General features: G+C 47.1%; 1 protein-coding gene across 1 annotated transcript; it reads left to right on the top strand.

The window, feature by feature from the left end:
* Positions 1-5,209: 5,209 nt before the first annotated feature.
* On the top strand, positions 5,210-11,058 carry cbx6a (chromobox homolog 6a). The gene is made up of 5 exons (XM_060849699.1): positions 5,210-5,317; positions 5,407-5,450; positions 5,540-5,605; positions 5,753-5,819; positions 9,838-11,058. Exons 1-5 carry the CDS (start codon positions 5,249-5,251, stop codon positions 10,756-10,758), a joined length of 1,167 nt encoding a protein of 388 aa, XP_060705682.1. The 5' UTR covers positions 5,210-5,248; the 3' UTR covers positions 10,759-11,058.
* Positions 11,059-11,648: the final 590 nt, after the last annotated feature.

Below are 11,648 nucleotides of genomic sequence, written 5' to 3'. Positions count from 1 at the left end.
AGTTTAGCAATGGAGCACGTTTGGATAGACTGGGTTTGTTTTCACTGGCGTGCAGGAGGTTGAGAGCGACCTGACAGAGTGGAAAGGATAAGGCTTTGTCCCAGGGTGGAGGCGTCAATTATTAGGGGACACAGATTCAAGGTGTGCGGATGGTGAGTTTAAAAGAGATGTGCGAGGCAGGTTTTTCACACAAAGGGTGGTGAGCGCCTGGAATGTGCTGCCAGAGGAGAGGTGGAAGCAGACACAATCGCAGCATTCATGATGCACCTGGACAAATACTTAAATTGGAAGGGAATAGCAGGATACAGATCCTGTAGCTAAAGACAGTTTTAGTATGGAAGAGCAAAATGTGTTGCCGCAGACTTGGAGGGCCGATGGGCCTGTTCCTGTGCTGTATTGTTCTTTGGCCAAAGTGAACAGAGACCACTTAGGGAATGAAGTCAGGGAAATGATAATGAAGAACCATGAAATGACAGAGGAGTTGAATAAATACTTAGTATCAGTCTTCATAGGAGACACTAATCGCATTCAAAGTTTGTGCGAAGATTTGTAGCTCGGGTGCTTGTTGTAGTGGTTCTGTTCGCCGAACTGAAAGTTTTTGTTGCAAACGTTTCGTCCCCAGGCTAGGAGACATCATCAGTGCTGTGGAGCCTCCTGCGAAGCGCTTCTTTGATGTTTCTTCCGGCATTTATAGTGGTCTGTCCTTGCCGCTTCCGGGTGTCAGTTTCAGCTGTCCACTGTAGTGATTGGTATATTGGGTCCAGGTCGATGTGTCTGTTGATGGAATTTGTGGATGAATGCCATGCCTCTAGGAATTCCCTGGCTGTTCTCTGTCTGGCTTGCCCTATGATAGCAGTGTTTTCCCAGTCGAATTCATGTTGCTTGTTGTCTGAGTGTGTGGCTACTAGGGATAGCTGGTCGTGTCGTTTCGTGGCTAGTTGGTGTTCATGTATGCGGATTGTTAGCTGTCTTCCTGTTTGTCCTATATAGTGTTTTGTGCAGTCCTTGCATGGTATTTTATAAACTACATTAGTTTTGCTCATGTTGGGTATTGGCTCCTTTGTTCTAGTAAGTTGTTGTCTGAGCATGGCTGTTGGTTTGTGTGCCGTTATGAGTCCTAGGGGTCGCAGTAGTCTGGCTGTCAGTTCTGAAACGCTCCTGATGTATGGTAGAGTGGCTAGTCCTTTTGGTTGTGGCATGTCCTCGTTCCGTGGTCTATCTCTTAGGCATCTGTTGATAAAGTTGCGCGGGTATCCGTTTTTGGCGAATACCTTGTATAGGTGTTCCTCTTCCTCTTCTTGCAGTTCTGGTGTACTGCAGTGTGTTGTAGCTCTTTTGAATAGTGTCCTGATGCAGCTTCGTTTGTGTGTGTTGGGGTAGTTACTTTCATAGTTTAGGACTTGGTCTGTGTGTGTTGTTTTCCTGTGTACCCTTGTGGTGAATTCTCCGTTCGGTGTTCTCTGTACTATCACGTCTAGGAATGGGAGTTGGCTATCCTTTTCTACTTCTCTCGTGAATCGGATGCCTGTGAGTGTGGCATTGATGATCCGGTGTGTTTTTTCTATTTCCGTGTTTTTGATGATTACGAAAGTGTCATCGACATATCTGACCCAGAGTTTGGGTTGAATTTGTGGTAGGGCTGTTTGTTCTAACCTTTGCATAACTGCCTCTGCTATGAGTCCCGAGATTGGTGATCCCATGGGTGTTCCGTTGATTTGTTCGTATATCTGATTGTTGAATGTAAAGTGTGTAGTGAGGCACAAGTCCAGTAGTTTAAGTATGCCGTCTTTGTTGATAGGTTCCACCTCCTGTGTTCTGTTATGTATGTCCAGTAGGTTGGCTATTGTTTCTCTGGCTAGGGTTTTGTCAATCGAAGTGAACAGTGCCGTCACGGGGCAAGCACAGACCACTATAAATGCCAGAAGAAACATCAAAGAAGCGCTTCGCAGGAGGCTCCACAGCACTGATGATGTCTCCTAGCCTGGGGACGAAACGTTTGCAACAAAAACTTTCAGTTCGGCGAACAGAACCACTACAACTAATCGCATTCCAAAATTACTAAATAATCAAGGGATAAAAGATGGGGAGGAAATACTGATAGGAACTATCACTAGAGAAAATGCACTAGTGAAACTCATAGGGCTAAAGGCTAATTTGTACCCTGGACCTGATGGGATTTATTCTCGGATTTTAAAGGGAGTAACTGCAGAGATAAGGATGTACTGGAAGTAATCTGTATAGAATCCTTAGCTTCTGGAAAAGTCCCAGGGGATTGGCAGTTTTCCAATGTTACACCCTTATTAAGAAGGGAAATAAAACACTATTGGTCAGTCGGCTCGACAACTATTGTTGAAAAGTGTTGGAGTCCATTATAAAGGAGGTTTTAGCAGACAATTTAGAAATGCATAATATAATCAAGAATGGATTAATAAAGGGAAAATCATGCCTGGAAAACATCTTACAGTTCTTTCAGGAGGTAACAAGTGAGATAGATAAAGGGAAACCAATAGTTGTAATGTATTTTTGGATTTCTAAGAGGCATTTTGATAGGGCACCACACATCAATCTACTTGGTAATTGAAAATTATATGCTTTATAAGAAGGCTAAGAGGCAATGCAATAGAGGCATAGAAAATGATCAGAGGATTACATAGGATGGACAGTGAGAGCCTTTTTCCTTAGATGGTGATGGCTAGCACAAGGGGACATAGCTTTAAATTGAGGGATGTTAAATAAAGGACAGATGTCAGAGGTAGGTTCTTTATTCAGAGTAGTAGGGGCGTGGAATGCCCTGCCTGCAACAGGAGTAGACTCATTTAAATGGCCATTGGGTAAACATATGGGTGATAATGGAATAGTGTAGGTTAGATGGGCTTCAGATTGGTTTCACAGGTTATCACAATATCGAGGGCCGAAGGGCCTGTACTGCCCTGTAATGTTCTATGCTCTATCCTCATTGGAGTTTTGAAGAATATGAAACATACAGAATTCTTGGTGAGTTTGACAGTGTAGAAACTGAGACATTGTTTCCCTTCTGGGAGACTCCAGAACCAGAGGGCGTAGTCACACTCTAAGTGGTTTCCTATTTAAAGGAAAATTGAGGAAAAATTTCTTTTCTCAGAGGGAAGTGAGTCTGTGGAGTTCTTTACCGCCGAGGGATGTCCAGGGTGTGTGTGTGTGTGTGTGTTAATGAACCAGATGGGTGCCAAAGAGAGAACCCAGTCTGTATCCAGTTTCTCACACTCCAGTAATTCCAATATTGGTCACCATCATTTGGGCTTAGCTTTGCATGTTCACTTGTCTGTGTTAACTGAATGAATATCTTTGTATTTTTTAGTTTATTTATTCACAGGATGACAGCATCACTGCCTGGACTTACATTCATTGCCTGTTCCCAATTGCCTAGGGGGCAGTTAAGTATCAACCACATTGCTGTGAGTCTGGAGTTACATATAGGCCAGACCAAGTAAGGATGGTGGGTTCCTTCCCTAAAGGACATTAGTGAACCAGATGGGTTTTTCCAACAATCGGCAATGAATTTGTGGTCAACATTAGACTCTAAGTTCCAGATTTACCTTGAATTCAAATTCCACCATCTGCAGTGGCAGGATTCAAATCCACTTCCACAAAACATTATCTCAGTCTCTGGATTAACAGTTCAGCAAAAATACCACTAGGCTATCACCTCCCTATTGCCTTAGCTCAACTGGTGAGGTAGCAAAGTAGACCATTGCAACACAGACATGAGGTAGGAGATGACATTTATGCAAATATCAACAAATTGTTGTAAAGAGTTTGGGTTGGAAGATGGGCCAATGTTTTATGTTGGCTGCAGGATGCTGACTTCTGAGGTGGCACCAGCACGATGACACATTGCATATGTGCCTCAGCTTGTGCCAGACATAGCTCAGTGAATAGGTTACTCGCCTTGGAGTCAGGAAAAAGACCTGGGTTAAAGCCCCACTCAAAGAGCACCAGCAGGTTTGTGCAGGACCGAGGGAGTGCTGCACTGTCATGTGCCTATGTTTGAAGAGGAACAAAAGTGTTCTCCCCCAGTGTCCTGGCAAACATTTACAGAAAAGGGCTATCTGATCATTATACAGTCTGGTGGATGGTTGCTGAATTTCCTATAATGTTGTCCATACCCAAAAATACATCGTTCATTGTCTAAAACTCCCGGGCTGTGCTTATGTCATGAGAGGGTGCAAGGTGAATGCAATTGTTAAAATGAATCCCACTACATATAGCCAGATTTCAACCTAAACGAATGCAACTGTGCTCCCGTTGCCCAGTCTAAAACGTAAAACTACTCCCAGCTTCAATTATTTCATAGAGTCATAGAGATGTACAGCACAGAAACAGACCCTTCAGTCCAACTTGTCCACGCTGACCAGATATCCAAACTTAATCTAGTCCCATTTGTCAGCACTTGGCTCATATCCTTCCAGACCCTTCCTATTCATATACCTATCCAGATGCCTTTTAAATAATGGAACTGTTCCAGCCTCCACCTCTTCCTCTGGCAGCTCATTCCACACATGCTCCACCCTCTGTGTGAAAAAGTTGCCCCTTAGGTTCTTTTTAATATCTTCCGCCTACCCTAAACCTTTACCCTCTAGTTCTGGACCCACCATCCCAGGGAAAAGACTTTTGTCTTTGTACCAAATCCATGCCCCTGCTTAACCATTTTCTTTAAAAGACTCAATTGGCTTTGACTCTTCCTGTTCTTTTGAACAGACCATTGCAATAATTTGGGAGTCAGTTATGGTTAGGCTGAATAAATGAAGGGCCGTTTCACCCTTCAGAGACAAAAAAAACCTGCAGATGCTGGAATCCAAAATAGACAGGCAGGAGGCTGGAAGAACACAGCAAGCCAGGCAGCATCAGGAGGTGGAAAAGTCAACGTTTCGGGTATATCCCTCGGTTCAGGACTCTGCAGAGTGGGCTTTGAACCGAATGCAAACGGAAAGCCCTGCATGCAGAGGGATAATATTACCCCGAGTGCGGGAAAGCTGCTGCATTCCCCGCCTCGGCTCCTCCAGGTTCTGCAACTGGGGCATCGCGACCGCGGTGCAAACCCCGCAACGCTGCCCCAGGTCAAGTCCCTGGCAACCGCCTCCGGGCGCGGGGGTCGGTCCCTGGCAACCGCCTCTGGGGGCGGAGCTGAGCCACTGGCAACGGTGCGGTCACGTGCGGCGGGGTGTCGGCGGCTGCGCGCTGGGCTGAGTGCGGAGGGGCTGGAGCAAAGATGGAGCTTTCGGCGGTGGGAGAGCGGGTGTTCGCGGCCGAGTCAATCATCAAGCGGCGGGTTCGGAAGGTAGGATGCACCGTAACCAATGCACAGAATCCCCGCGGGTGCACGGAGTCGCCGGCCCGAATAACATTTCCCTTTTGCATTTCTGACAGGGCCGTATCGAGTATCTGGTGAAGTGGAAAGGATGGGCTATCAAGTAAGTGGCGGGCAAAGAAAAAAAATCGCAAAATAAAATGAAACACAAACATTGCAAAGGTGTAATAATTAGCTCCTTTCTCTTTTTAGATACAGCACTTGGGAACCGGAGGAGAATATCTTAGATGCCCGTTTAATCGCGGCTTTTGAGCAAAGGTACACACAGGCGGAGGAATATTTTTTCTTCCTGCCCTAAATCGGGTCCATTTTGGATTTATTTATTCTTTTTTTCTTAAATTTCCCGTTGCTGTGCATACTGTCAAATGTGCATTTCTGTTGTTTTTCTCTTTGCATTTCTTGCAGGGAGAGAGAGAGGGAGCTGTATGGGCCGAAGAAGCGAGGCCCCAAACCCAAAACCTTCCTGTTGAAAGTGAGTGTTTCATATTAAACAAAAACATAAATCAAAATAAATCTGTTTTTTGGGTGTGCTTCCTCACAAGGTGACGTAAGAAAGCGTTCCTTTTTAATGGTGCAGTTTGCAGGTTTTGTTGAGTTCTGTTTACAGTTTGACAGATTCCCATAAATTAAATTGATTATTCCTGCTTCAGTTTTACTTTTTTGTTATTCAAACGAATTCTTGTCATTGTTGGATGGCCTACTCTATCTACAACTAGACGTTTTGTTTATTCCAGTATTTTCTTCAGATTAAAAGGAAGATTTCTATTTATATAACAGTTTGCATGGCTACTGAACCTGTCAGATCACTTCTCAGCCAATGAGCTGTTTGATTGCAAATGTTGCTACACTTGGAACATGGAAACACTTAAAGTTAACTGGTGCACAATAAGCTCCCAAAAACATCCATGTGATAATGACCAAATAACCCCATCACCCCCTTAACCCATAACCTCTATCATCTAGAATCCCAAGGACAGCAGATGTGTAGGAACACCCTAAAAATTCTCATCCAAGTCATATACCAGCCTGAGTTGGAAATATATTGCTGTTCCTTCAATGTCACTGGGTCAAAATCCTGGAATTCCCTCCCTAAGGGCATTGTGGGGTCTGCCTCATGGACTGCAGCAGCTCACCACCTTCTCAAGGAAGTTAAGGATCGTTAAATATTTTGTTGGCTGTGAAGTGATCTGACAGGTCCGGTGGCCATGCAAGCTGCTGTATAAATGGAAATCTTCCTTTTAAATTGGAAGAAAATACAGGAATATACAAAATGCCCGGCTGTAGGTAGAGTAGGAGAAAGTGAGGACTGCAGATGCTAGAAGTCCTTTGCAGCAGGTCTGTGAGTAGGTAGAGGAGGCCATCCAGCAATGACAAGAATTTGCTTGAATACTAAAGTGAAACAGAAGCAGGAATAATCCATTTAATTTATGGCAGTCTGTCAAAACGCATTGAAGGGCATTGGATGTTGACAACGCATGCAAGATTGAAATAAATGCCTGCTTCTATCCTCTCAGTTGAGGGGTCCATAATATCCAGTGTACTTGGGCTTACTCCTCAGCCCTTTGTGATAGTGGTCGTGTAATCTTTACATTCAGCGGTGTAAACATCTCCCTGATTTTGATCACTGCATCGTTGGCAGTTGTTACTTTGACCCTGAACTCCAGAATCTACTTCCACTAACTCCCCTCCTTCTGACCACCTATAACCTGCAGTATAATGTCAAACCCTATTCAAACTCTTGCCCCTTGGCCTTCATGTCTCTCTGTGGCTTGGTGTCACATTGATGGGCTACAAGGTGGCTCAGTGGTTAGTACTGTTACCTCTCAGTGCCAGGGACCTGGGATTGATTCCACCCTGTGGCACCTGTCTGTGTGGAGTTTGCACATTCTCCCTGTGTCTGTGTGGGTTTCCTCCCACAGTCACAAAGATGTACAGGTTAGGGTGGGTTAGCCAAGTGGAATTGTGGGGTTACGGGATAGGGTGGGATGCTTGGTGTGGGCTGAATGGCCTGCTTCCACACTGTAGGGATTCCACTCAAGTAAAACTTTAACAATGCTACTCTGAAGAATCTTAAGGTGCTTTAACAAATTAAAGGTGCTATATAAAAGCAGGTGGTGGTTGAGGAAAAGTGCAGAAGACCAGGGACCCCCACCCCAAATGTCCTGGCCAATATTTGTTCTTTGCCAATGTCACTGAAAGTTTATCCAGTCATTATCGTGCTGCTGTTTGTGAGATCAATTGGGAGCTTTATTGCCTACGTTGCAACAACGCCAATGCCTTGAAAATAACTTGTTAGCCGCCAAGTGATTTGGGACGTCCCAAGCTCATAAAAGGTGCTGAAGAAATGTCAGTTTTATTTTTGCGAGAAGGGCCATCAGCCTGTTTACTCACAGCAGCATCCTGAAGGCATCTGCTTCTCAGTGTTGTTTCAGGGTTACATGTTGGTCAGGACACACTTACAAATACTGTCAGTCTAGGGACTCTCCCGCCCTGCAGGCGTTACGCACTTGAGTCTTGTAGTCGAAAGCTCCTGATTCTGATGGATAAACTGACTGAGGTGTAAAATTGTAGAAAATAGAAACAGGAATAGACCATTCAGCCCCTCAACTATTCCCCACCTTGCACAAAATCATGTCTGGCCTTAACCAGGCCTGACCTCTTGTTTCATGCCTGCTCCTCTCAGCCCTCTCCTGTTTAAGTACTTCCATTGATCTAGCCTCCATGACTCATGGGGTAGAGAATTCTAGAGCTGAAAATGTGTTGCTGGTTAAAGCACAGCAGGTCAGGCAGCATCCAAGGAACAGGAAATTTGACGTTTCGGGCCAGAGACCTCCTGATGAAGGGCTCTGGCCCGAAACGTCAAATTTCCTGTTCCTTGGATGCTGCCTGACCTGCTGTGCTTTAACCAGCAACACATTTTCAGCTCTGATCTCCAGCATCTGCAGACCTCACTTTTTACTAGAGAATTCTAGATACTTATTCCCCTCTCTAAGAAGGAATTCCTTCACATCACCATTTTAAATGTTCCTTAGTTTGAGATTGCCTCACACATGGACCATTTCCTCAATGTCAATCCTGTAAAGGGGCAGCTAGGTGGTTCACACTGCTCTGTCACAGCGCCAGGGACCCAGGTTCAATTCCACCCCTGGGGGACAGTCTGTGTGGAGTTGGCACATTCTCCCTGTGTCTGGAAGGGTTTCCTCCCACAGTCCAAAGATGTGCAAGTTAAATACATAGGAAACTGCTCGCAGTGTCGAGGGATGTGTAGATTAGGTGGATTGGAAGTTGATCACAGTGTCCAGGATGTGCAGGTTAGATGGATTGAGCATGAGAAATGCAGGGTCTCGGGGATGGAATAAGGGGTGGGTGGGATATTCTTCCGAGAGTTGGTATGGACTGGATGGGCCGAATGCCTGCTTCCATACTGCAAGGCTTTTCTGATTCTATGAAATCTCCTCAGAATCTTCTACATTTCAGTAAAATCACCCCTCATTCTTCTAAACTCCAAAGTTTAAAGGCCTCACCATTGAGTCATAGTCATAGAAATGTACAGCATGGAAACAGACCCTTCGGTCCATGCCGACCAGATATCCCAACCCATTCTAGTCCCACCTGCTAGCACCTGGCCCATATCCCTCCAAACCTTTCTATTCATGTCCCCATCAGTTTAGCCTTTCTTGATAAGGCCCCACCCCCACCCTCAGAATCAGTTGAGTGAATCTCTTTTGAATTGCCTCAGTGTCAGGATATAATTTCTCAAAAAAGCTGTCCAGTGTTTACGACTGAAACCTCAAATAAAGGGTCTCCCGTTTTCATGAAGAAAACAGGTGGAAGTATAAAGTGCAATCTCAAAGTGCTTGGGGATTCAGGCATTTCTGTCAGAAAAGTATGAAGGGTTTAACTGTGAGGGACCAGGGACCCGGTTTATAGGATGATGTTGCCTGATGTCATTGTTAACCAGTCAAAGTCGAGAATTGGCTTCGCCTGATGATTGCAATGCTTTCGCTGCAAATCAGGTTTGGGTGGTCCGGTTGTGATTGCCTCACACTCGGGATGGTATTGGCTTGGTGTTCTCAAGTATCTGATCGTTCTCTGAAAATGCCTTTGGAGTTCCCACCCACCCCAGTCCCCGTGAGCCCGTAACTGGAGGCAGCTTGCTGCTGGTTTGGTTCTGAATAGGTGTTGTATTGGACTCAAAAGTGTTGGCTCTGGTCTCTCCAGAGATGCTGCCAGACCTGCTCAGTTTCTCTACCATTCTCTTGAGATTGACTCCCTTGTTAGTTAAGAGCCAGTGGTTAGTGCAGCGATTGGGAATGTGGTAACTGTTGCATTAGCCAACATCTTGTAGAACGGTGGGGCGGGCTTGAGGGGCTGAAATGCCTGCTCCTCCTTTATTCTGACCTAGTCCATGCAGTAGGATTAAGGAGTTGCTCTCTGCTATGCTGTAACTGCTCCCTCTCTCTCTCCCTCCATCTCCCCCTCCCTCCCAGGCCCGTGCCCAGGCTGAAGCTTTGCGGATTGGGGAGATGCATTTTTCCATGAAGCCTGGCCCGGGGTCAGCAGCCAAGCTCCCCAGCAGCATTGCCGCCTACAAGCTGAAGAAGAACATCCGCCGGTGCTACCGGACGTCAAAACGGAACCTGAGCCGCGCCGAGCCGCAGCCAGGCCTGAGCGGACAGAACCGGTCCCCCCTGCCCCTTCCCGAGACCGTCCGGATCATCAACCGCAAAGTGGAGCCTCGGAAACGCAACCGGAACCGCAGCCGGATCATCCTCAACCTGAAGGTGATCGACAAGAGCAACAAGACGTTGGGCAAAGCCAAGATCCCGTCTCGTAACCGCGTCATTGGCAAGAGCAAGAAGTTCAGCGACAGTATCCTCCGCAGTCAGATCCGACACATGAAATTCAATAACTTTTCCGTCTACGACAAATCCTTCCGGACACCGGTTGGGGATGGGAGGAGGATGGAGAGCGACGCGGGCGCCTCTTGCTCGGAGCCAAGTTTCCGAGGTCCTGCCATTCGCCCTGAACCCCTTCCTGCCCCTCCGTGCGCCCCCTGTTACGCCAGCGACCCAGTGCCCCCGGGCAGCGAGTGCCAGCGGTCAGGGGAGGCGCGTCATTGCGGGGCCAAGCTCCCAGGTGACACCCCGAGCCCCACAGTTCCCGACTGGCGAGAGGCGGAGGCCCTGGACCTCTCGCTGCCCCCTGAGTCGGCCGCAGGAAGGAGGTCCCCTCCCGGGGGCCAGGAGACCGGGGCGGGCTCAGATGCCGAGCGAGACGTGTCAGACTGGCGGCCGGAGATGTCGCCCTGCTCCAACGTGGTGGTGACAGACGTGACAACCAACCTCCTGACCGTCACCATCAAAGAGTTCTGCAACGCCGACAACTTTGTGAAATCTGTGAATAAGTAGCCCCATGGCAGGTGGGGGAGGGGGTGGGGAATGGAGGCCTCTATGTAAGGGAGGGGGAGGGGGCAGCCTTGGTCAGTCCAGTATTCCTGCCTCCAGCGGTCATTCCCTTTGTCGGACGGGGGCTCCGTGTTCCTGATGATATTTGACAGTCAGTCACAGGCACCATTCTCAATGCCGGTGTCAATTGTTTATTTTTAAAGATGGCGTCACTTCCTGACGTCATGCCTTGCTGTAGGTGTGCGCCCCTCTCTCCCCACCCCCCTCCCCTGCTTTCCCTGTCCCTCATTCTCCCATCTCTCTGACCCCCCCCCCCCCCCCCCCCCCCCCCCCCCCCCCACCCCGTCGCTCACCTTGGCTCCCGCTCACCGTGGGGATCTGGAGGCAGGGCTGTCGGGGTTTCTTATATTAGTTCCTGGTTTTCATGCTGCAATCAAGACCTTTACACAACACTATTAATTATCATTTAAACGTAAAGCTTTGAGATGCAGAGAGAGAAACTGCGAACGCTGAAAATCAGGCATAGAAGGGGAAGGTGCCTGAAACCCAGCGAAGAGTTTGGGCCTTTCACCTTCTATACGCCTCTGCTTCTTCAGCTTCGTCTGTTTTGATATGTTTTTATTTGTAATATGAAGCAGTCAACAGCCACTTTATGGAGAGGAGACTAAACCTATGAGATATCTCCAAAGCTCAGCTCAACTGAGCTGGCTGAAACCAGCGACTTTTTTTTAAGAAAGGTCGTGATAAACTTTTAGTACAAATTAACTTTTATTATATGAGAAAAAGCTGAACGCACTTCTTAGTTAGAGCTCTGATTTAGCACAGAGACATAGCTGTTTGCAATTTGGGATTAGGGCTAGTCTGGGGCGGGAATTATAGAGTCGAATGGATTG

Source organism: Hemiscyllium ocellatum, chromosome 33, assembly GCF_020745735.1.
Source record: "Hemiscyllium ocellatum isolate sHemOce1 chromosome 33, sHemOce1.pat.X.cur, whole genome shotgun sequence".
Classification (NCBI taxonomy): domain Eukaryota; kingdom Metazoa; phylum Chordata; class Chondrichthyes; order Orectolobiformes; family Hemiscylliidae; genus Hemiscyllium; species Hemiscyllium ocellatum.
The sequence above is the reverse complement of the archived record's forward strand: the minus strand, read 5'-3'. Positions and strand labels throughout refer to the sequence as shown.

What these genes read in the sequence shown, in the direction of transcription:
- cbx6a (XM_060849699.1), top strand. Translation starts at nt 5,249, where the DNA reads ATGGAGCTTTCGGCGGTGGGAGAGCGGGTGTTCGCGGCCGAGTCAATC. An exon ending in TGGAAAGGATGGGCTATCAA is followed by an intron (nt 5,451 to 5,539) that starts GTAAGTGGCGGG and finishes TTCTCTTTTTAG; the next exon opens with ATACAGCACTTGGGAACCGG. An exon ending in CCAAAACCTTCCTGTTGAAA is followed by an intron (nt 5,820 to 9,837) that starts GTGAGTGTTTCA and finishes CCTCCCTCCCAG; the next exon opens with GCCCGTGCCCAGGCTGAAGC.